The sequence below is a fragment of the Agelaius tricolor genome, unplaced genomic scaffold, assembly GCF_023055355.1.
Source record: "Agelaius tricolor isolate 1412-34295 unplaced genomic scaffold, bAgeTri1.0.p SCAF_7, whole genome shotgun sequence".
NCBI lineage: Eukaryota > Metazoa > Chordata > Aves > Passeriformes > Icteridae > Agelaius > Agelaius tricolor.
Window position 1 is genome coordinate 2614893 of NW_027269267.1, and position 25848 is coordinate 2640740.

General features: G+C 36.7%; 1 protein-coding gene across 7 annotated transcripts in view; it reads left to right on the forward strand.

Moving 5' to 3' along the window:
- The window catches only part of TTC3 (tetratricopeptide repeat domain 3), an 84788-nt gene that overhangs the window by 52972 nt on the left and 5968 nt on the right, over positions 1 to 25848 (forward strand). For all 7 annotated transcript variants that reach the window (XM_071430122.1, XM_071430120.1, XM_071430121.1 and 4 more), the window contains 19 exons: positions 1307 to 1433; positions 2923 to 3045; positions 3183 to 3284; positions 3638 to 3730; positions 4117 to 4181; positions 4775 to 4911; positions 7702 to 8013; positions 9792 to 10055; positions 10269 to 10315; positions 12239 to 12295; positions 13289 to 13365; positions 13468 to 13617; positions 13803 to 14631; positions 15846 to 15911; positions 16964 to 17113; positions 19210 to 19349; positions 20028 to 20096; positions 20380 to 20476; positions 22727 to 22827. In XM_071430122.1, the coding sequence (XP_071286223.1) occupies positions 1307 to 1433; positions 2923 to 3045; positions 3183 to 3284; positions 3638 to 3730; positions 4117 to 4181; positions 4775 to 4911; positions 7702 to 8013; positions 9792 to 10055; positions 10269 to 10315; positions 12239 to 12295; positions 13289 to 13365; positions 13468 to 13617; positions 13803 to 14631; positions 15846 to 15911; positions 16964 to 17113; positions 19210 to 19349; positions 20028 to 20096; positions 20380 to 20476; positions 22727 to 22827 (3006 nt within the window). The remainder of the gene's footprint in view (positions 1 to 1306; positions 1434 to 2922; positions 3046 to 3182; positions 3285 to 3637; positions 3731 to 4116; positions 4182 to 4774; positions 4912 to 7701; positions 8014 to 9791; positions 10056 to 10268; positions 10316 to 12238; positions 12296 to 13288; positions 13366 to 13467; positions 13618 to 13802; positions 14632 to 15845; positions 15912 to 16963; positions 17114 to 19209; positions 19350 to 20027; positions 20097 to 20379; positions 20477 to 22726; positions 22828 to 25848) is intronic.

Genomic DNA, 25848 nt, shown 5'->3' on the forward strand with positions numbered 1-25848 from the left:
TCATAAATCTTACTACAATGCATTTTTCATTGTTCAATTTCTCCAAAACATCTAGTTTTATTTACAGAAATTTATTTATTTATTCATTTCTAATTCCATTTCTCTCTCAACAATATCTATCCAATTCCATAACATTTCTAAGCCAGCATTTCTTACCTCAAACCTTACATACAAATCCATGCTATATAAACCTTCTGTCAAGTTTTAAACATTTCCTACAAATCCATTTCCCAGCTGTGGCCAGGCAGAGCCATCCCCATGTCTGAGCTCAGGGAAAGCCAAGGCAGAATGCTGTGTCCCTCCTGCTCACTCACTGCCCCTGAACTCCCACATCCCTGCATCCCTGGGGTCACAGGCTCATCCCTGCCTTCCTCACACCTCCAAACAACCAGAACATGGAAATGCTGGAACCCTGGGTGCTGAGGATTTTAAACTTCCTGTGCTGGAAGACACAGACCCTCAGGAGAACACTGCATTTAACCTAAAGCCATAGGGAAGACTTCCAAAATTAATTAATAACACACTATAATTACAAGTGTGGAGTTTAATTAGAAGTGTGTAATGTCACAAGGTAGAAAACCTAGAATTTAAAGTTTTAGAATGTAGTAATATATATAGAACAAGATAAAAGTTTTAAAGCAGAAGCTGGTCCCTCTTCTTTACCTCCTCCTCCTTCTCCTCCTCCTCCTCCATCTTCTCCTCCTCCTTCTCCTCCTTCTCCTCCTTCTCCTCCTTCTCCTCCTTCTCCTCCTTCTCCTCCTTCTCCTCCTTCTCCTCCTTCTCCTCCTTCTCCTCCTTCTCCTCCTTCTCCTCCTCCTCCTCCTCCTCCTCCTCCTCCTCCTCCTCCTCCTCCTCCTCCTCCTCCTCAAGTTTAAGTAGTGTTCTATACTTAGATACAAATGTCCACATTACAAGACAGGAATAATTAGTTATTAAGTTAAAAGTAAAAACAATTTAAGTGTCATTTCTTAATTAGATAATTTAACCTTAAAAGAGCTTATAGAAAAAATTTAACCATTTTGTAACTTATTAATAGAATACTATAGAACTCACAACTTATGAAACTATAAATAAAAATAATAAATATCTAAATATAACATAAAATACCATCTCAAACATTCAATCCCAACCTTCACAAAAATAAAAAAACCCCAAAACCCAGCATTTAATGAGCCAGCTGATCTCTCCTTCCCCATCCTCTCAGCCACCACTGTTTGCTCCTGGCAGGATAAAATTGATGGTGGAAATTTTAGGAAATTTTTGCTCCCAGGGGATCTGAGTGTGTTTGACCTGTTCCAAACTCCAGGTTTGTTCATGCCCTCGACCAATTCCTGAAGTCAAAGCTGATGATTGATTTCAAGATTGTCCCTGGAGTTTTAACCTGGCCAGGAACAACTCAGGTCATCGAGGAGACACGAATAGAGAATTTACAGGTATGTTTAAATAAATTAAAAAAAAACACAAATAGAAAATTGTCCTGCTCCTCCCTGCCAAGGTCCAGGGTGATGGGGGATACAGGAAGGATGGGGAGCAGCAGGCAGGACCCTGAAGCTGAAATTCCTGTTGGGGAAATTCCAGTTCTCCTTTTTCCACAGTGGGAATTGTGCAGTTTCCACAGGCCAGTGGGCTTGGAGAGGAAGCTTTGTTTGAGCTCACAAGGTGTAGCCATTCTCCATTTATCATTTTTCCATTTTATCATTTTCCATCATTTTTGGTTTATCATTTTTGGTTTATTATTTTTCCATTTACCATTTTTTCATTTCTCATTTTTTTTTTATTTACCCTTTATCAGAATTGGCCAGGCAGGGCCTGTGTGTGGCACTCAGTGACCAGCTGGGGATGTGTCCCAGGTTGGATTTTGGAGCTCTTTTCCAGCCCCAGTGGTTTTGGATATTATTTGGTTCTTTTCCTTGCACGCTCCCAAATTTTCAGGTGTGAACACACAGCACAATTCTGGGGAGAACCAGTTCAACATCTGAGCTGGCAAAACCAAGAATTTGATAATTTAGAACCAAACCAGGAGACTTTGACCACAGAGTTCCTGGATAAAACATTGGGATTTATGTGGTAAAATTCCCTGCTTGACTGGAAAAATCTGGCACCAGGAGCTGCCCTGCACAGGGGCATTTTTAACACAGCTGAACTGGGAGGGTTTTTCACTTGGCCAGATCCCCAGAAACTCTGGTTTTGGGCTTTTTGCTCTCAAAAGCCACCCTCAGGGTTTCTCAGAGAGGCTGTGGATCCCTCCATCCACGGTCAGGGCCTCTGCACAATGCAGATTCCCTGCCAGGCTTCAGCAGGGCTCTGTTCTTGGCCTGTTCTGGGCTCACCATCCCATAATAGGAAGGCCAGCCCCACGCACTAAAGCAGCCCAGAGTCTGAAATATAAAAATGCTCAGACCTGAGGCTCATTCCAGCCCTGCCCTGATCTCACATGGAATCTTTCCCTCAGAAATGACCTGGGACACCTCCCTGGTTCCCCAGGGCCAGCTCTGAGCTTGGGCCTTAGCCCAGGGGCCAGGTGAGACCCTCTGGAAATGCTGGGAATCTTCAGAAATGACCAAAAAAAACCCCATTTTCACCCCATAATCTGTTTAATCATTTGGACAATGATAAAGCCATTCAGACAGTGACAAAACTCTGGAATGGGGCAGGACTGGGGACACTGGCACAGGACAAACCTGAATTTTCCTGGGTGTTGGAGGCTGTGAGCACTCAGCTGCCAGCACTTCAGGCAACCCCTGGAATATTTTGGCCATAAAAGGCCAATCTTGCCTGGCTTTGACTAGAAAAGAGTTCATTATATTTTGGGATTAGTCACTGCTCTGCCTAGAGGGACGTGTTTCCCTGGAGTCTGTGAGTAGAAGTTGAATCTTTTCCTGGTCCTGTGCACTTTACCTCTGATCATTCTGTGTTTTCCAGATGGCTTTAAGGAATTATATTGAGGAATGTAAATTCCCTCCAGAGCCAGATGCTGTTTGTCGGTACCAGCAGTGCCATGGCTACTCCAAAATCCAAATATATTTTACAGACCCAGACTTTAAGGTAAATTTTCAGTTGAGAAAGGTTTGAGAAGTAAAACTTGATGTGTTTTCTGCCCCTTTTTTATATGACCTGGAAAGCTGAGCACTGCTTTTTGTTGTGGTTTTATTTAAAAATGTTCCATTTTTTGCCATTTTTAGGGTTTTATACGAGTTATTTGCTGTCAGCAGTGCAGAGTGGAATTCCACATCAGCTGCTGGAAAAAGCTGAAAACAGCAAGCTACAGTGATAAAAATGATAAGGTGAGGCCTTTGCCACACTGGGATTTTTAATTTTATTAACATGATAGCATTGAGATATGTCAAGGAATTCCACAAAATTCAGCAGCCAGGATAAAATGAAGGGAAATCTGGAGCTCCTAAAATTATGCTGGAAGTTGACTTTTGGGTGTGAAGTTGGAGGAGGGAATAAAAGAATAAAAGATGGCACAGATTTTCCATGATTTTTGATTTTTCAGCCCATCCCAGGATTGGGATTTGGGATTGTGTTTCCTTTGATTGCTTTGGTTACCTCAGATTGAGGAATTAATTTGTGCAGGGGTACAAATCATGTGTGGGTTTAAATCCTTTGTTGTGTGTGTCCTTTTCTCCTGCAGGATTTCCTTAAGGAAATGTGTTTTACTCCTGATTGTAAAGGCCTTATTTCAAAAATAGTTATTTTCAGTTCTTCTGGGCTGGTAAAATGTGAGGTAAGTATGCTTATGTTTTATATGAAATTAATTAGAATGTTAAGGGGGATAAAGTGAAATTGAGAATGTAACTGCAAAAAAAAAAAATTACTGCCTTAAGAGATTGTGAGGGTTATTTAGGAATATGGATTTCCTGTTTAGTGGAGCAGGAATTGCCTTGGTGTTGGTCACATTGTCATGGATGGGAATGGAATTCAAGGAATTCAATAATCCTTGAATAATATTGAATTCAATAATCCTAATTCCTTCAGGAATAACTCCCAGAGGCACAGGAAAATTGAGAATTCTGCCCAGGGCAATATTGACCTGAGAGAAGCAGAAATGATTATGGGGTTTGTTGTGTCATAACCCAAATTTAATTCCTGTCCTATCCCTTGCTTTGGTAGTTTGAACAAAAAATCCCAAAGCTCAAGGAACCACCAAGGGCCTGTATAAAACAGAAATGTTCAAGGTAAGATTTGTCCTCTTTGAATCGATTTTAGAGCAAAGCAGGAGGGATTTTCCTGCCTTCTTACAAATATTTTGGGAAAGTTATCCTTGCCCTTTGCCTGATCAACCAAAAAAATCTGGTAAAATCCATTATAATCCAATGGTAAAAGCACTTAAGTTGTTCCACAGAATTTATTTTGTGTGCATGTTTAGAAAGTGTAAATATAAATGTATTTGATGCTGCTGCTGTAGTTACTGATGCTCAGATATTTCACATAACTGAGCTGGCAATTTTTTGGTCAAGTAACCTTTAAATAATGAGGAATAAAGCTGAGAGGACAAACAAAACAGATTTTTAAAAAGGAAAGGAATAAAATGTTAATATTTGGTTGAAAATGCTGAGTTATAAATTAAGAATAAGAGTATTGAAACCAATCCTAATTTAAACATCTTTAATGGGAGTAAAAGTTGTTCCACCTTGAGGAAAGCAATATTTGTATGAATTTTTGTGGTCTCTGCTCCTAAATGAAGACCACTTTTATTCCATTTGTACTTTCCAGTGTGATATTTGCACCTCAATTAACCTTTGGCTGGCTGCTGAATTGCTTTTTGCAGTCTTAGGAAGATAAAAATGAAGCAAGAAAAGAAACAGCGGCGAAAACGAGCGCGAGAAGAGGCCAGGAATTCTGCCAGGAAAAAAGCTGAGGAAAAGCAGGAGGGCAATGAGCAATCCCAGTTCAGCCAGCACAGGGGTGGGTGAAAATGGGGAATTTTGGGGCTGGTTTCTCCATGGGAAGGGTGAGAATGGGATGGGAGGTTGGGGGCCCCAGCCCTGGGTGTCCAAGGAAGGAGCTCTGGGCTGGGACAGGGAGGGATCAAAGCTGGGTTTGATGATCCTGGGGCCTTTTCCAGCCTCACTTTCCCTGGGATTCTGGGATTGTGAGTCAGCACAAAGCACTGGGATCAGCATTCTGAGCATCCCCAGCTCAACCCCAACAAAATCCTAATACTGAGCATCAACCCCTGTGAAAAATCGGTGTTTTTACTTCAGACAGGTTTTATTTCACTTCTCTTTCTATTGCTGGGGGATGTTCCTGTGTGTGGTTATTGATTGTTGGGGTGTTAGGGGTGCCAGCATGAGGTGAGAGATGAGAATCTGACTCCAAGGTCTCAGAAGACTGATATATATTATATTATATTATATTATATTATATTATATTATATTATATCATATCATATCATATCATATCATATCATATCATATCATACCATATCATATCATACCATATCATATCATACTATATTATACTATACTATATTATACTATACTATATTATACTATACTATATTATACTATAATATATTATAATATATTATATATAATCTATTATATAATATTATGTTATATTATATTATATATCATATTGCATTTATTATATTTTATTTAATTTATTTTATTATATCTATTACATTTATTATATTCATTACATTACATTTATATTTATTACATTATATCTATTATATCTATTATATTATATTCATTACATTTATTATATTCATTACATTTATTATATTATAAGAAAATGATACACTAAACCTGTACAAAAGAAAGAGAAAGGAGACATCATAAGGTTGATCAAGAATGAATAATAAAAACCTGTGACTGACCAGAGTCCTGACACAGCTGGACTGGGATTGGTCATTAATTAAAAACAATTCACATGGAACCCATCCAAGCTGCAGCTGTTGGTGAATGATCTCCACACCACATTCCAAGCAATCACATAATTATTGTTTGCATTTCTTTTCTGAGGCTTCTCAGGAGAAAAACCCTGGTGAAGGGATTTTTCATGAAATATCACAGTGACAGCTGTGTGGTTTCACTCCTGTGTGGTTCATTCCTGTGTGGTTCCACTCCTGTGTGGTTTAACTCCTGTGTGGTTCATTCCTATGTGGTTTCACTCCTGTGTGGTTCACTCCTGTGTGGTTCACTCCTGTGTGGTTCATTCCTGTGTGGTTTCACTCCTGTGTGGTTCCACTCCTGTGTGGTTCATTCCTGTGTGGTTCATTCCTGTGTGGTTCCACTCCTGTGTGGTTCACTCCTGTGTGGTTCATTCCTGTGTGGTTTCATTCCTGTGTGGTTCATTCCTGTGTGGTTTCACTCCTGTGTGGTTTCACTCCTGTGTGGTTCATTCCTGTGTGGTTCATTCCTGTGTGGTTCATTCCTGTGTGGTTTCACTCCTGTGTGGTTCATTCCTGTGTGGTTCATTCCTGTGTGGTTCATTCCTGTGTGGTTCATTCCTGTGTGGTTTCATTCCTGTGTGGTTTCATTCCTGTGTGGTTCATTCCTGTGTGGTTCATTCCTGTGTGGTTCCACTCCTGTGTGGTTCATTCCTGTGTGGTTTCACTCCTGTGTGGTTCACTCCTGTGTGGTTCATTCCTGTGTGGTTTCACTCCTGTGTGGTTCACTCCTGTGTGGTTTCACTCCTGTGTGGTTTCACTCCTGTGTGGTTTCACTCCTGTGTGGTTCATTCCTGTGTGGTTCATTCCTGTGTGGTTCATTCCTGTGTGGTTTCATTCCTTGTAGAAAACCTCAGTTTTCCCTTGGCTGGTTCCTGCAGAATCAGCCTGGAGAGGGGAAAGGCTCCAATTCTGAGTGAACCCATTGGAAAGGGATTTCAGGAAAAGCACCTGGGGACCCTGGTAGACAAAAAAATATCTCAAATAAAGACAGAGTGATCTTGAAAAGGACATTCCAGATGACTGAGGAAAAGAAAAATACTTCAGCCTGTGACTTTGTAGGCATTTAAAGCTTCAGCTTTTCCTTGCTGGATGTTGGCTGCTCCACATTCCAGAGCTGGGAACTTCCCCTGCAGCTTCTCAGGGCAAAGAAAAAGGGGAATGTCGGAAAATTTATTTTTTTGTCTGTATTACCAATTTGGGATATAGATAATTTATCATTGCCTAGGATTCCCTGTCACATACTCTGGGTGTATTTGTTTTAATCCCATGCTTGGTGTTCTCTGGGTGCCTGTTCCCTGCTCAATGGCTTATCCTGAAAATTGTGGAGATTTTGGCTTCCCTGTGGATTTGTAAAATCATTTATTATTATAGCTTCATTTATTTCCTGTTGGTTTTGTTTTAAATCTTTGCTCTCTCCTCTTCTCTGGCTCATCTTTACTTGTGATCCTTGGAGCCACTGCAGGTCACTGTGACCTCATCCTTAAATCTGGGCAAGGACTTTGTTTCTTTAGACAGAAATTCAAATCAAATCAAATTGGACCAAATTCCTAAGGCTCAGGTTGTATGGAAAAAAAAAATCATTCTTTAAATCCTGTAATTCTCAGTGTAAAACAATTAGAAACACCACTTAACCCAAATTACCTGCTTTTTAAGTTGTTTTTGAGGTTTTTAAAGCTTTTTGAGCTTTTTCAAGTTTTTAAGCTTTTGAAAGTAGCTTTTTTTAGCTTGGAATTGTGGTAAGGACATGAAATCTTGCTGGTTTTGTGCCTTTTTTCATTGGAATATTTTGATTTTTCCAGGTCCTGGCCATGATTTATACGCTGGGGACCAAATCCTGCAGCACATCCGGCGCAATTCCGAGCAGATCAAAGCTGCTGTCCCTGACACTGCCAAATTATTACAGGAACTACTGGCCTGGGGAGTGATCAGAGAGGAGGATTTCAGCTCTTATTCCCAAATTGGCAGTGCCCAGGAGGTGCTGGAGCAGCTGCTGAGCTCCTTGGTGCAGGAGAAGAGCCGGGTGCGGAGCAGGGGCTTCCTGCACGTGCTGAGCCAGCTGGGAGAGGTGGATCCCAAAGTGCACAAGTGGCTGCAGCACCTGGATCACCTGGGTGGGTTCTGAGAGCACAGAAAAGTCTCCTTTTCCTCATTTGAAACTGCCAAGTGAAACTTCTCCTCTTTGTCTTTGCCCTGATTTCCAGAGGGGAACTCAGCCTGGGTGACCCAGGAGCTCAGCAGAGAAAATTCAACAATTTTTAAATGGTCCTCAAATTCCAGAATGGGTTTAAATGCTGGTATTTGTAGCAATAATCTGGTTTTGGAGAGGAAATAATGGGGTTTTGCCATGGAACTTGGAAATGATTTCATGTTGGTGCTGTGCAGTTTCCTGTTGGGTTTACAATTCTCCAACCTGGAGAGGTGGATCCCAAAGTGCACAAGTGGCTGCAGCACAGGACAAAAAATTCTCTTTTTCCTTATTTGAAACAGCAAAGTAGAAGTTGTCCTCTTTGTCTTTTCCCTGATTTCCAGAGGGGAGCACACCCTGGGTGACCCAGGAGCTCAGCAGAGAAAATTCAGCAATTTTTAAATGGTCCTCAAATTCCAGAATGGGTTTAAATGCTGGTATTTGTAGCAATAATCTGGTTTTGGAGAGTAAATAATGGGGTTTTGCTATGAAACTTGGAAATAATTTCATGTTGGTGCTGTGCAGTTTCCTGTTGGGTTTATAATGGAAAAAAAACCCTGTTTCCTCTCACCTGGAGAGGTGGATCCCAAAGTGCACAAGTGGCTGCAGCACCTGGATCACCTGGGTGGGTTCTGAGAGCACAGAAAAGTCTCCTTTTCCTCATTTGAAACTGCCAAGTGAAACTTCTCCTCTTTGTCTTCTCCCTGATTTCCAGAGGGGAACTCAGCCTGGGTGACCCAGGAGCTCAGCAGAGAAAATTCAGCAATTTTTATGTGGTCTTCAAATTCCAGAATGGGTTTAAATGCTGGTATTTGTAGCAATAATCTGGTTTTGGAGAGTAAATTATGGTGGGGTTTTGCCATGGAACTTGGAAATAATTTCATGTTGGTGCTGTGCAGTTTCCTGTTGGGTTTATAATGGAAAAAAAAACCCTGGGATTTTGGGGTTGTTAGTTTTGCTTTACCACATCCATGTCCTTCCAAGAATTCCTAGAATTCTTTGGAATTTCCTTTCCTTTCCTTTCCTTTCCTTTCCTTTCCTTTCCTTTCCTTTCCTTTCCTTTCCTTTCCTTTCCTTTCCTTTCCTTTCCTTTCCTTTCCTTTCCTTTCCTTTCCTTTCCTTTCCTTTCCTTTCCTTTCCTTTCCTTTCCTTTCCTTTCCTTTCCTTTCCTTTCCTTTCCTTTCCTTTCCTTTCCTTTCCTTTCCTTTCCTTTCCTTTCCTTTCCTTTCCTTTCCTTTCCTTTCCTTTCCTTTCCTTTCCTTTCCTTTCCTTTCCTTTCCTTTCCTTTCCTTTCCTTTCCTTTCCTTTCCTTTCCCTTCCCTTCCCTTCCCTTCCCTTCCCTCCCCTTCCCCTTCCCCTTCCCCTTCCCCTTCCCCTTCCCCTTCCCCTTCCCCTTCCCCTTCCCCTTCCCCTTCCCCTTCCCCTTTCCCTTTCCCTTTCCCTTTCCCTTTCCCTTTCCCTTCCCTTCCCTTTCATCCAAATCCTGTTGTAATTATGATACAAACAATAATTGCTGAGATTAGAATTTATATCAACCCCATTGCTCATTTTTTGTTTGCATTTCCAGGACACAAAAGCTCTCACACCACCTGTACATTGAATTTCTAGACCAAACTCTTGCCCTTTGAAGAGGAATATCCCATTTTAAGCATTAAAAATTTAAAGCTGGAATGAAATATTTGGCCTTTTTTTCATCTTTTTCAGGTCTGACAGCTACACAAAACTTTCTCCTTCAATATGGCCAAGTTCTGCAAGAGCTTGACCTTTCTATTTTAACCCCCCTGTGGAACCAGAGATATGGCAGTAAATTTGATAACGTGGCAGCTGATGGTGAAAAGCAAGAAATTAGTGATTATTTTCTCACCCCTCCCCTAGAGAAATCCCGTTGTTTTATATGGCTTTTAGAAGAAAACAGAGAACATTTCCCAGAGCTCCACCAAGCTTTAGATGAATTCTTTGATAAAATGGGTGAGTAGCCAAAGGGAGCAAACATTTCCTGTAAAAATTGATTTTTATTGCGAATTTTTAGCCTTAAAGTTGTGCAGCTGCAGGTTTGGAGCTGCTTTGGTGGTGTTGGATGAAGGAACAGAGCAATAATTCCTGTGATTTCACAGTTAAACTGTAAATTAATTGAATTATTGTTATTTCCATCAATCACCATCAATTTTATCCTTTCCACAGATGATCCAACCATTATATTAAAGAAGCAGGGAAATGAGAATTTATCAGTAAGTGAATTTTATTTCTGTTTAGCCTCAGCTCACAAAGCAAAGGAAATATTTTGCAGCCTGGTCCTTCAGCCTTATTGGAGATTTCCTCTCTTGGTTTAGCTCCCTTTTCTTAAATGATTTGAGATTTGAATTATTTAATAATAATTTTCCAAGTGTGCCTCCTTCTGAATCGCTTTTTGATTGGTGTCATCATTCAAATCCATCCTGATTGGCAGAAATAGAATTTGGATTTCAGTTAATTCTGTGTTTGAGGCAGCCTCACTGAAGTTCTTGTCTGCAGTTAAATTTACCTTTACAAATCCACGATTTACTTTTGATTCAGGATAAAGCTTTAGAGTTAATGAATGTACATATCAAGAAAATGCAGATTTTTTAATGTGCACGTTAATAAAATGCAGAATTTTTAATTTGCACTTTAATAGAATGAAGAATTTTAAATGTACACATTAATTAAATGCAGTTTTTAATGCACACATTAATAAAATTCAGAATTTTTAATGTGAACATTAATAAATGCAGTTTTAAATAAGAATAAAAATTCTGCATTAATAAAATGCAGATTTTTAAATTTACACATTAATAAAATGCAGAATTTTTAATGTGAACATTAACAAAATGCAGAATTTCAAATGTGAACATTTGAATTAATAAACTGCAGAATTTAACAATTAATTAACAATTAATAAAATGCAGAATTTTAAAGTGTACACTAATAAAATGAAGAACTTGAAATGTACATGTTAATGAAATGCAGAATTTATGTACATGTTAATGAAATGCAGAATTTTTAATGTACATGTTAAGGAAATGCAGATTTTTTTAAAGTCTACGCATTAATTATATGCAGAATTTTAAATGTACTTGCTAATAAAATGCAGAATTTTTAATGTACATCTTAAGGAAATGCAGGTTTTTTAAAATCTACACAATTATTACATGCAGAATTTAAATGTACATGTTAATGAAATGCTGATTTTTAAAAAATCTACACATTAATTATATGCAGAATTTTAAATGTACTTGTTACTGAAATGCAGAATTTTTAATGTACATCTTAAGGAAATGCAGGTTTTTTAAAATCTACACAATTATTACATGCAGAATTTTAATGTACATGTTAATGAAATGCTGATTTTTAAAAAATCTACACATTAATTACATGCAGAATTTTTAATGTACACATAAATAAAATCCATATTTTTAAATGTACACCTAAATAAAATGCAGATTTTTAAATGTGACCATTAATAAAATGCAAAATTTTAAATGTGAACATTAACAAAATGCAGAATTTTAAACATGAACATTAATAAAATGCAGAATTTTAAAGTGTACACTAATAAAATGAAGAACTTCAAATGTACGTGTTAATGAAATGCAGAATTTTTAATGTACATCTTAAGGAAATGCAGATTTTTTTAAACTCTACACATTAATTACATGCAGAATTTTAAATGTACTTGTTAATGAAATGCAGAATTTTTAATGTACATCTTAAGGAAATGCAGCTTTTTTAAAATCTACACAATTATTACATGCAGAATTTAACTGTACATGTTAATGAAATGCTGATTTTTAAAAAATCTACACATTAATTACATGCAGAATTTTTAATGTACACATAAATAAAATCCATATTTTTAAATGTACACATAAATAAAATGCAGATTTTTTTTTTTTTTTTTTTTGCTTTTTCATTTCATGAATTGGGAAATCCAAGAATGAAATAAAAACCAGCACAAGAAAACTGCTTTGATTTCAGTGTTTTCAGTGTTAAAATAACCTGTAATTATTCTGTTCTTGTGTAATCTCAATCCTTTTAGAGAATAATTCAAATTTCAGTTCCCTCATCTTTGTCTTTCTTGGAAAACTGAAGCAACATTTGCCAATCCTGTGCCTTCATTTTCTTTTCTGTTTCAGAATAATGAAATCAAAGTTAAAAACAAAAACAGGAAGAAGAATTTGAAAGATTCAAAGGTCAGTAACTTTGGGAGCTGCTGAAGCAGCTTTTACCAGGCAGGTGCCATTTATTTACTGCTGAAAACCCACCTGAAAATTGAGATTTTCTTAGAATTTCTGCCATGTGGGTGGATGGGAGCTGTTTCTGTAAATATCTTGAGGAGATTCCTTAGTCAAGTAGCTTTTCCTGAAGTAAAATTAAGCTGTTAAGATGTAAAGGATGCAGTTTTGGTAACATTTGTCAGTATAAAAGCTATTTTAAAATTCGTTTATGACTGACTTTGGCTCTGACTGGAGGCACCTTCCACTGGCTTCAATCTGAATTATTGCTGTGATTTTAATTTTCTGTGTTGGTTCAGAAACTCCATTTCATGCTCAGAAATGTTATTAATTATTCATTATTTTATAGATTTTATTGGAATATTATTCTGCCTGAATTTTCTGCTGCCTTTTGGAGGATTTTGCTTTATTGAAAACCTCATGCCCTCACCTCTTTGTCATTTTTAGTAAACTTCAGATTTTTTCCTCAGGATTTATTTTTCTGACTAGGGTGCATTTATTTGTGGATTTTTAAATTATTTGATAATAAAAATAAAGGCAACTAAAATGTGTGTAATGGTATAGACAGATATAATAATAATAACAACCAGAGTCACATGTGGAATTAGGGATAACTCCTGCTTGTGGTAAATTTGTTACAGCCTCAAATCTAAAAGAAAGTTTAATTAAATTTTGATGAAATTGGTAAAAAAAGAGGGATTTGGGGCTGAATATCCCAATTTCTTTTTCCCAAATACATTCTGAAGAATGAATTAATATCTTTAAATTAAGAATTAATTAAGCTGTGCCTTAGCACTGATAATTTTACCTGGAAATTTTGCAGTTCATAACGAACACGATGAATTTAAAGAACAAAATTCAGTGTAAATAAGTTTGTCCTGGTCTTTGCAGTGGATTATGTTACATGAGCTTTTGTCAGGTAAAAACTAAAAGAAATCTGTTTTTAATTAGTCTATTTTAGTATTATCCAGTGGAGTTAGTACAGCACCACGAGAAGAAGAGAAGATATTTATAGAAGAAAATAATTTGTGAGTATTTGATTCTGCTTTTATTGCCCAAACTGCTGCAGAAGAATCCCTTAAAAACACCAAGGCTGGCTTCACTTGATTTTATTTTTTCTGATTTTTAAGGTACAGAGATTTTCCAAATGAAAATCCCTTTGTAATCCCTGAATATCTCCAGGAGCAACTGGAGGAATTCGAAGCCAACTATAATATTGCAAATAGTAACAATTATCACATGAATAATAATCCAGATCCAATCTCTGAGAATTTATATGAGTGAGTATAAATTTCTGTATTTGGGAGCTTCAGGGGGTTGAATTTTACTTCGTAATTTTAATAATTTTTTGGATTAATTGGAATCCTGGTGGGTGTGGCGTGTCTGTGAAGGACTGGATTAAATGGATTAAAGGAATGGATGAAAAAGCTTTAATTAATTATAATAATTCTGGTTTTTTTTTAAGTTATTTCTCTCAAATCTTGGAAGAACATGGCCCTCTGGAAATTAATAATAAATTACTGGTTGGGGAATATGAAAACTTCCCTGAGGAGACTCGGAAGGTGGTGGAGGATGAAGGCGGCCTGGAGCCCTTCCTGCTGAGATCCCTTCGGTTCATCATGGTGGATAATCTGATTGGCCTGAGGAAACACTCGGTCCTTTTTGAGGGAAATCCAAGCAGAAATGAGAATAAAACTGAAAATCCACCTGGGGAATTGCAGGGGAGCCCTTCCCCCAGCAAGCTGCCCTTGAATCCCTATGCCCAGGAGTTCAGGCCTCTCTCGTACCCCGTGGACGCCCCTGTGGCAGCAGCTCCTGATTTACCAGATTATCACAGCCAGCAATATTTCCCCTACTCCTTCCCTGCTGGCAATCCTCTGGAAAATGCAAATATTGATTCCATGGAAAACCAGATTCCATTTTCAGGTGTTTTACTGAAGGGATTCGAGCCTGCAGGCCCCGCTGTGTTTTTACCTCAGAGCTCCTGGGGTTATCAGTATGGAATAGTGCCCCTGGCACAGGCTGGGTTCATTTATGCTGATCCTGCAGCTCCTCAGGAAAATCTGCACTCAGCAATTCCAGCTGGGAAATGCAGCCCTGGGCCTTTGGTGCCACCTGAAATCCAGGAGCACAAAGGCCCTTGGGGCTGCTTGGAGAACTTGGAGAAAAAGGATTCTGCTTTTCCAAATGGTTCAGATAAAGCTGAGGGTGATAAATGTGTTAAAAAGGAAAAAGGAAAGGAAAATAAAGCCGGGATGAAGAGCAATCCTCACACAAAGATGGTGGCTGTTCAGGTAAGGAGTGGGAAAATGCTGGGGAGGTTTTACAGCCTACATTGGATAGGATGGGCAGAGGGCTGGAGCAGCTCTGCTGGGAGGAAAGGCTGGCACAGCTGGGATTGTTCACCTGCACAGGAGAAGCTTTGGGCTGAGCTCAGGGTGGCCTTGCAGGGCCTGCAGGAGCCCCAGGAAAGCTGGAGAGAGACAATTTCCAGGGCATGCAGGGACAGCACCCAGGGAATGGCTTCACACTGAAACATTTTGCAGGTTCAGATCAGATATTAGGAACAATTTCCTCCCTGGCAGGGTGGGCAGGGCTGGCATGGAATTCCACCCCTGGATCCCTGGCAGTGCCCAAGGCCAGGTTGGACACTGGGGACATTGGAGCAGCCTGGGACAGTGGGAGGTGTCCCTGCCATGGATGATTTCAGGGTCCCTTCCATGCCTAATTAAGGTTTGCATCTCTTTTCTCTCCCTAGGAGATCCCTACTAAAATCCCTGTTGTATTCCTGGTGTAGAGCTCTCCCATTGTTGTGTTTTCATCCCAGACTTAGAGATTCCAGGCCCAGTTAATGAACTAAAATTAAACCTTTCCACGTGGCACTGGCTGAGCCTTAATGTCCCTTCCCACCCAAACCCTTCCATGATTCCTGGGAGCTTTCAGTTTCTGTGGTTATTCACTTTTCATTTGTAATTCTTCAGAGCTGCTCACTGAATTTCGTTGTTCCTGAGGTTTTTGCAGCTCTTTTTTCCCTGGATGTCACACAGGGAGCTGCTGCACAAAAGTTTCACCTTCACTTTAGAGATGAAGCAAAGTCATTCTGTGTTGTTATTTTTTTCCTTTTGTGATGAGTTCAGGGATTTATTTTCACTTGCACATTTGAGCATTTGGATTTGTGGAGTAGAGGAGGCTCAGGGGGTCCTTCTCACTCTCTAGGAGGGTGAGACACTTCCTGCAAAACTTCACTTTTCAGACTCTTAGAGCATGGCTTTGTTTAAAGACTCACAGAACTCCCTGGAATTGCCTGTGGTCAATGAAACCAGAGAAAGAAACAATAAATCCCTTTCAGAAACACCTCCCCAGTGCTTTCCTACAACATTTATGGGCCTGGAGTAGAGTTGGATTTGTAAGGACGAGGTACAAAAGCTCCAAACCAGAGCAGCTCATCTATGAACCAACAAGATTTTTAATCAAATTCTAATTTTTTTTTTTTTTGTGTGTGTTCTAGGTAAATCAGGAAGTTGCTAATAGGGAAACCAATACTTTGCCTTTCCACCCATTTGAAAATCAACAAGTAAGTCCCCTCCATCCTGCTGTACATTTCTCATGAGGAAGGTTAAAGGAATGCTCAAAAACTGAATAGTCAAATGAAAGTTCTTCCAAAAAAATCAGGTTTTAACAGATATTTTGTATTTTGGGTTGTTTGGCTGTTGATGTTTTCTTGGAAACATCACCCAGCCTCACAAGGAAATGATTTTTGAGCTTTGCTCTGATATTTGATATTTGTTCTGATTGTTTTATGTTGAGTTTGTGAGGGGTCCCCAGGACCAAGGGGGAATTGAGAATCTGACTCCATGTTCTCAGAAGGCTGATATATATTATATTATATTATATTATATTATATTATATTATATTATATTATATTATATTATATTATATTATATCATATCATATCATATCATATCATATCATATCATATCATATCATATCTTTATTATATTATATTTCTTATATTTTATTATATTTATTATAGTATATTTATTATAGTATATTATATTTCGTATTTTATTATATTTTTATCATATTTATTATATTTTTATCATATTTTATTATATTTTATATAATATATTATATGTTATATATTATATATTATATTATTATACTAAAACTGTACTAAAGGAAAAGGATACATCAGAAGACTTAACAAGAATGATCATGAAAAACTCATGAGTGACTCCTCAGAGTCCAACACAGCTGATGGTGATTGGTCATTAATTAAAAACAATTCACATTAAACCAATCCAACAATCTCCAGACCACATTCCAAAACAGCAAAACAGAGAGAAGCAATCAGATAATTCTTGTTTTCATTTCTCTCTGAGGCTTCTCAGCATGCCAGGAGAAGAAATCCTGGGAAGAAAAGGTGACAGTGACAGTTTTATTCTGAGCTGTTCAGATGCCGAATGTTGGAGGTGTTTCCCCTCTCAAAACCTGGATTTCAATATTCCATTTGGGCACAGGGGCAGTTCAGAGGGTGTTCAGGGCAGGTCTGTGCCCCCTGTGGCAGGAGATCACAGTGAGAAAGTGTCCCCTTGGCTCTGGTTTTTGTGCCTGCTTCCTTTGCAGGGCGATATTCTGCGTGCGGAGAAGGAGCACCAGGTGCTGCAGGAACAACTCAGAGAGGCACAGGAGAAGTTCAGGCAGTCTCAGAGCAGGAGCTTGGAGGAAATTGCTGCTCTGGAAGAGCTCCTGAGAAAAAGTATTGAAGAGACTGAGGTAAAGCTTTGCCCATGGTCAGGGCTGTGGAACCCCGGGGGTCCCTGCAGTGTCCAAGTGTCCTCCCCTTCCCAGCCATTCCAGCATTCCCTGATTGGGGCTTTTTAACAGGAATTAGGAATTTATTTTGTAGATAAAATGTAGTTCTTCTAATTTTTTGGGAGAAGAGTACTTATGGGTGTTGGTAAATTTGAATTGTTTGGTTAAAATGGGTGAGAAATCAGAGGGATGTTTGTTCTTGTGTCTAAGTGTACTTGTACTATGAACTGCTTTACTGAGGTGTGTTATATTGTTCATTGTTGATATCTTTATATCTATTGTTGATATAAACAAATATCAAAAATATTGACATAAACCTCCTCACCCCAGCCATTCCAGCATTCCCTGATTTGGGCTTTTTAACAGGAATTAGGAATTTACTTTGTAGATAAAATGTAGTTCTTCTAATTTTTGGGGCAAGAGTACTTATGGGTGTTAGTCAATTTGAATTGTTTGGTTAAAATGGGTGAGAAATCAGAGTGATGTTTGTTCTTGTGTCTAAGTGTACTTGCACTATAAACTGTTTTACTGAGGTGTGTTATATTGTTTATTGTTGATATCTTTATATCTATTGTTGGTATGTTTATATCTATTGTTGATATGTTTATATCTATTGTTGGTATGTTTATATCTATTGTTGGTATGTTTATATCTATTGTTGATATGTTTATCTCTATTATTGATATGTTTATATCTATTGTTGATATGTTTATATCTATTATTGATATGTTTTTGTCCTCCTCACCCCAGCCATTCCAGCATTCCCTGACTGATCCCTGATTTGGGATTTTTAACAGCAATTATCAATTTATTCTGTAGATATAAGGTAGTTCTTCTAATTCTTGGGAGAGTACTTATGGCTGTTAGCAAATCTGAATTGTTTGGTAAAAATGTGTGAGAAATCAGAGTGATGGTTTTGTGTTTTGTACAGTTGTAACATGAACTGTTTTACCAAGGTGTGTTATATTGTTTATTGTTGATATGTTTAAATCTATTGTTGATATGTTTATATCTATTATTGATATGTTTATATCTATTTCTATCTATTTTTGGTATGTTTTTGTCCTCCTCACCCCAGCCATTCCAGCATTCCCTGACTGATCCCTGATTTGGGATTTTCAACAGCAATTATCAATTTATTCTGTAGCTAATAATATCCCTGATCCCTGATTTAGGATTTGTAACAGTAATTAGGAATTTATTTTGTATAGATATAAGGTATCTAAGGTATTTTGTATAGATATAAGGTAGTTCTTCTAATTCTTGGGAGAGTACTTATGGGTCTCAGTAAATTTGAATTGTTTGGTAGGAATGTGTGAGAAATCAGAGTGATGGTTTTGTGTTTTGTATAGTTGTAGCATGAACTGTTTTACCAAGGTGTGTTATATTGTTTATTTTTGATCTGTTTATATCTATTATTGATATGTTTATATCTATTTTGATATATTTATATCTATTGTTGATATGTTTATATCTAATTTTGGTATGTTTATCTCTATTTTTGGTATGTTTTTGTCCTCCTCACCCCAGCCATTCCAGCAGTCCCTGACTGATCCCTGACTTGGGATTTTTAACAGCAATTATCAATTTATTCTGTAGATAAAAATTAATATCCCTGATCCCTGATTTAGGATTTGTTACAGTAATTAGGAATTTATTTTGTATAGATATAAGGTAGTTCTTCTAATTCTTGGGAGAGTACTTATGGGTCTCAGTAAATTTGAATTGTTTGGTAGAAATGTGTGAGAAATCAGTGATGTTTGTTTTTGTCTTTTCTGTACTTGTAATATGAAACTGTTTTACTCAATGTGTTGTTTATTATTGATATTTTTTATCTAAAGGATATTAAGTCTTGGCTTAAAACCCTTAAAAGGTGTTTTTTATCTGTATCTCGTTTATTTATATTTATTGGCAATGCAATATCAGGAGTTACTGTTGGTTTGGGTTGAGTTCCTATTGCAGTATTTTAAGTTAGAGGCAAATATCCTCAGTCTGCTCCCAGTTTTATCTGAATGAGCCACAGTTTCCAGAGCTGCAGTTTTCCTTTCTGCCCTCAGGTGTCCCAGAATGAGCTGCATTGGTTCCACCAGGACTCAGAAGCACAAATGAAGAAGTGGCAGCAGGAGAAGAAGGAAAACCGCGAGAATCTGAAAGCGCTGAGGGGCACGGCTAAAAAGCACTCGGAGAGCAATGAGAGGTAGGGCTGGGAGCACATTCACCCCCCTGTCTGGCAGCCTGGAAGGCTCAGAGCTCCCCAGGGAAATGGGGTCCTTGGCTGTGGAACCTGCCAGGCATTGCCTGCCTCTGTCAGGCTGGAATGGGGACACGGCCGCTTCCTTACTGGGAAGTTTTGGGAAACTGCAGGTAAACGTCTAAATCAGCTTTTGGGTAACTGGTGGAACTGGTTCAGCAGTAATTCTCCTCATCAGATTTGACAATTCCTGCTGTATTTTAATGTCCTCTCTCAGTTTATAGAGCCCTGACTTTGGTCCTTGAATGCCTTTGTTTTATCTTTAATAGTTTTATCTTTGTTTTATCTTACTTTAATGTTTTTTCTTTAAATAGTTTGGGCCAAACCTCTCCTGCAAAATCATCAGCCTGGTTTTATCCTAATCACTGCTTTATTAGCAATAAATTGAAATGTATTTAGAATAGAATCCATTTAAATGTATTTAGAATAGAATTTAGAATAGTTTGGCTTGGGAAGGACCTTAAAAACCATTTATTTCCACTCCTCCCACTGTCCCAGGGGCACTGCCAGGGCTGGGAATTCCATAATTCCTCAGGGATTGAACAGGATCTAAACCCTACAGATTGTTATATTTGCCAATAAACCTTTTCCACAATAAACTCAGCCAATGTTTCATTCCTGTAGGTATTTGAAGGCCATTGATGAGAAGCAAAAGCAATATAATGCAAGTTTAAATACATTTCTGGAGACCAGGTAAAACTCATGTCCCTTCCAGCAATATTTCCATTTTTCTGCCTCACTTTGGGAAAGGCTTAGGGGGAAATCAGCACTTAAACCCAAATTTCTTACTCTTAGTTTGCTTTTACTTGCCAGGAGTAAATATTAATATTTAGAACAAATAAAATCATACTCTCATACATTTCCCTTGATTACATGACACTGAGTAGCTATAAAAAACCCCCTAAAATAGCATAAATTTTAAATACTGCTTTGCTGTGAGTGTTACTCAAATATTTCATTTCTTTTCCTTCCACAGTAATAAATTTGCCAGTGAGAAAGGCAAATTGGAAGAGCTGATTAAAAAAAGTCAAGATGACAGCCAGGAGTGTGAGAAAAGAGCTGTTAAAGCAGAGGTACCAAAAACCCCAAAAATATCCTTAAAAAACCCTTTTATTTACAGCTGGGGTTGTGCTGATTGCAGGTGGGGAAATGATATCAGAGATTTGGGTTAAATATTGGAAATGCCAGGGGTGGGAATTCCACTTGAAAACTGCTCACTGCAGGAACTCTTGTTTAAATTCTTATTAAAACCTGGTTTAAGGCTTTATCCCTTTTTTCTTGGCTTTTTTAACTTGGTCTTGGTGGGGGTTTTTTGGTGTTTTTTGTGGGTTTTTGGGGGGTTTTTTGTGGGTTTTTTTGTTTGTTTGTTGTTTTTGGTTTGGTTTTTTTGGGGTTTTTTGTTTGTTTTTGGGGGGTTGGGGTTTTTTTTCTGTTTTGTTTTTTGGTTTTTTTTTTTTTTTGGTTTTGGGTGTATTTTTTGTTTTTTGTTTTGTTTTCTGTTTGATTTTTTGGTTTTTTTTCTGTTTCTTTTGGGGGGGTTTTTTTTGTTTGTTTTGGGGTTTTTTTGGTTTTTGTTTTCTGTTTGGGTTTTTTGGTTTTTTTTTTTTTTGTTTGGTTTTTTGTGGTTTTTTTTGTTTGGTTTTGGTTTTTGGGGGGGTTTTTTTTCTTTGTTTGTTTTTGGGGGGTTGGGGGTTTTTTTCTGTTTTGTTTTTTGGGGTTTTTTTTTGGTTTTGGGTGTATTTTTTGTTTTTTGTTTTGTTTTCTGTTTGATTTTTTGGGGTTTTTTCTGTTTTGTTTTTTTGGGGTTTTTTTGTTTGTTTGGGGTTTTTTTTTGGTTTTTGTTTTGTTTTCTGTTTGATTTTTTGGGTTTTTTTCTGTTTTGTTTTTTGGGGGTTTTTTTGTTTGTTTGTTTTGGGGTTTTTTTGGTTTTTGTTTTCTGTTTGGGTTTTTTGGTTTTTGTTTTCTGTTTTGTTTTTTGGGGTTTTTTTTGTTTGTTTTGGGGTTTTTTTTGTTTTTTGTTTTGTTTTCTATTTGATTTTTTGGTTTTTTTTTCTGTTTTGTTTTTTGGGGTTTTTTTGTTTGTTTGTTTTGGGGTTTTTTTTGGTTTTTGTTTTCTGTTTGGGTTTTTTGTTTTTTTTTTTTGTTTGTTTGGTTTTTTGTGGTTTTTTTTTGTTTGGTTTTGGTTTTTTGGGGGGTTTTTTTTGTTTGTTTGTTTTTGGGGGGTTGGGGGTTTTTTTCTGTTTTCTTTTTTGGGTTTTTTTTTTTTGGTTTTGGGTGTATTTTTTGTTTTTTGTTTTGTTTTCTGTTTGATTTTTTGGGTTTTTTTTCTGTTTTGTTTTTTTGTTTGTTTGGGGTTTTTTTTTGGTTTTTTGTTTTGTTTTCTGTTTGGGTTTTTTGGGTTTTTTTTTTTTTTGTTTGGTTTTTTGTGGTTTTTTTTGTTTGGTTTTGGTTTTTTGGGGGTTTTTTGTTTGTTTGTTTTTGGGGGGTTGGGGGTTTTTTTCTGTTTTGTTTTTTTTTGGGTTTTTTTTTGGTTTTGGGGTTTTTTTGTTTTTTGTTTTGTTTTCTGTTTGATTTTTTGTTTTTTTTTTCTGTTTTGTTTTTTTGGGATTTTTTTTTGTTTCTTTTGGGGGTTTTTTGGTTTTTGTTTTGTTTTCTGTTTGGGTTTTTTGGTTTTTTTTTTTGTTTGGTTTTTTGGGTTTTTTTTGTTTGGTTTTGGTTTTTGGGGGGTTTTTTTTTGTTTGTTTGTTTTTGGGGGGTTGGGGTTTTTTCTGTTTTGTTTTTTGGGGTTTTTTTTTGGTTTTGGGGTTTTTTTGGTTTTTGTTTTCTGTTTGATTTTTTGTTTTTTTTCTGTTTTGTTTTTTTGGGGTTTTTTTGTTTGTTTGGGGGTTTTTTTTGGTTTTTTGTTTTGTTTTCTGTTTGGGTTTTTTGGGATTTTTTTTGTTTGGTTTTTTGGGTTTTTTTTTGTTTGTTGTTTTTCTTTTGGTTTTTTTGGGGTTTTTGTTTGTTTGTTTGTTTTTGCGGGGTTGGGGTTTTTTTCTGTTTTGTTCTTTGGGGTTTTTTCGTTTTTGTTCTTTTTTTTTGTTTTTTGTTTTGATTTCTGTTTGATTTTTTGGGTTTTTTCTGTTTTGTTTTTTGGTTTTTTTTTTTGTTTTGTTTTTGGGGTGGGTTTTTTTTGTTTTTTGGTTTGGTTTTTTGGGGTTTTTTTTTGTTTGGTTTTTTGTGGGGCTTTTTTTTGGTTTTTTGGTTTTTCTGGCTTTTTGTTTGTTTGGTTTTTTTTGCTAGTTAGTTTAGTTTAGTTTATTTTTCGTTCCTTTTTGTGCCAGGTGTCAGTGCTGCAGAGCTGGAAGGAAACAGAAAGCTGGAAGCTCAGAGGGGCCCTGGCCAAGGCAGAGGGGAACCTGCGGGTGCTGAGGACACTGGGCAGGTACTGGGAGCTGCCCCTGGGACCCTCTGCTCCTGCTTGGGGACCATTCACTGCACCACGTGTGTTCTGTGTGTGGGATCATGGGGTTACATTGAATAGACAGCATCTATGTGGGATAGAACAGTATTCATCATAGTGGGAGGAGTGTAAGAGTGCACAGACCCTCTGCTCCTGCTCGGGAACCATTCACTGCACCACGTGTGTTCTGTGTGTGGGATCATGGGGTTACATTGAATAGACAGCATTTATGTGAAATAGAACAGTATTCATCATAGTGGGAGGAGTGTAAGAGTGCACAGACCCTCTGCTCCTGCTCAGGAACCATTCACTGCACCATGTGTGTTTTATTTATGGGATCATGGGGTTACATTGAATAGACAGCATCTATGTGGGATAGAGCAATAATTATAGTGGGAGGAGTGTAAGAGTGCACAGACCCTCTGCTCCTGCTCGGGGACCATTCACTGCACCACGTGTGTTCTGTGTGTGGGATCATGGGGTTCCATTGAATAGACAGCATTTATGTGGGATAGAACAGTATTAATAATAGTGGGAGGAGTATAAGAGTGCACAGACCCTCTGCTCCTGCTCGGGGACCATTCACTGCACCACGTGTGTTTTATTTATGGGATCATGGGGTTACATTGAATAGACAGCATTTATGTGGGATAGAACAGTATTCATCATAGTGGGAGCAGGATAAGGGTGCACAGACCCTCTGCTCCTGCTCGGGAACCATTCACTGCACCACGTGTGTTCTGTGTATGGGATCATGGGGTTCCATTGAATAGACAGCATTTATGTGGGATAGAGCAATAGTCATCATAGTGGGAGGAGTATAAGAGTGCACAGAGCTGGGGGTAAATAATATTGCCCCAAAGAAAATTCAGCTGCAAATTGAGTCTCATCCTTGTCCTTGTGTCTTTCTGAGCTGGGAAAATCAGATTATCTGGGTAATAATAATAATAATAATAATAATAATAATAATATCATCCTGCCCAGTATCCCTGGAAAAGGGCTGCAGTGTAACAGATTTTTACCTGAAATCCCTTGAAAACTTTACCTGGGATTAATTGTTAATTGTTTACTATATAATACTAATTTTATATTCTATCATTATATCAACTGTAGTTTTTATTTTATGTAGTTGTGGATATATAGTACTTATATGAACACTTGAACTATATGAAACACTGAACACACAATAATAATAATAACAATAACAACAACAACAACAACAACTATTATTATTATTATTATTATTATTATTATTATTATTATTATTATTATTATTATTATTATTATTATTATTATTATTATTCCAGTTATGCCTGCCCAGCACCCCTGGAAAAGGGCTGCAGTGTAACAGATTTTAACCTGAAATTCCTTGAACACTTGAACTGGGATTAATTGTTAATTATTTACTATATAATATTTATTTTATGTTCTATCATTATATCAACTGTAGTTTTTATTTTATGTAGTTGTAGTGGATATATAGTACTTATATGAAATATAATACTAATACTACTACTACTACTAATAATAATAATAAGTGCACAGAGCTGGGGGTAAATAATGCCCCAAACAAAATTCAGCAAATTGAGTCTCATCCTTATCCTTGTGTCTTTCTGAGCTGGGAAAATCAGATTATCTGGGTAATAATAATAATAATAATAATAATAATAATAATAATAATAATAATAATATCCTGCCCAACATCCCTGGAAAAAGGGCTGCAGTGTAACAGATTTTTACCTGAAATCCCTTGGAAACTTTACCTGGGATTAATTGTTAATTATTTACTATATAATACTAATTTTATATTCTATCATTATATCAACTAATATTAATACTAGCAGTAGTTTTTATTTTATGTAGTTGTGGATATATAGTACTTATATGAACACTTGAACTATATGAAACACTGAACACACAATAATGATAATGATAATAATAATAATAATAATAATAATAATTCCAGTTATGCCTGCCCAGCACCCCTGGAAAAGGGCTGCAGTGTAACTGATTTTAACCTGAAATCCCTTGAACACTTGAACTGGGATTAATTGTTAATTATTTACTATATAATATTTATTTTATATTCTATCATTACATCAACTGTAGTTTTTATTTTATGTAGTTGTAGTGGATATACAGTACTTATATGAAATATAATACTAATACTACTACTACTAATAATAATAAGTGCACAGAGCTGGGGGTAAATAATGCCCCAAACAAAATTCAGCTGCAAATTGAGTCTCATCCTTGTCCTTGTGTCTTTCTGAGCTGGGAAAATCAGATTATCTGGGTAATAATAATAATAACAATAACAACAACAACGATAATGATAATGATAATAATAATAATAATAATAATAATAATAATAATAATAATAATAATAGTAATTCCTGCCCAGCACCCCTGGAAAAGGGCTGCAGTGTAACTGATTTTAACCTGAAATCCCGTGAACACTTTAACTGGGATTAATTGTTAATTATTTGCTATATAATATTTATTTTATATTCTATCATTACATCAAAGTTTTTATTTTATGTAGTTGTAGTGGATATATAGTACTTATATGAACACTTGAACTATATGAAACACTGAACACATAATAATAATAATAATAATAATAATAATAATAATAATAATAATTGTTATTATTGTTATTATTGTTATTATTGTTATTATTGTTATTATTGTTATTATTGTTGTTATTGTTGTTATTATTATTATTCCAGTTATTCCTGCCCAGCACCCCTGGAAAAGGGCTGCAGTGTAATTGATTTTAACCTGAAATCCCTTGAAAACTTGAACTGGTATTAACTGTTAATTAGTTACTATATATATTTATAGATTTATTTTTAATCTATATTTATATATTTATTTTTTACTATATAGTATTTACTATACTTGAAAACTTGAACTGGGATTAATTGTTAATTAATTACTACATAATATTAATTTTATATTCTATAATTATATCAACTTTAGCTTTTATTTTCTGTAGTT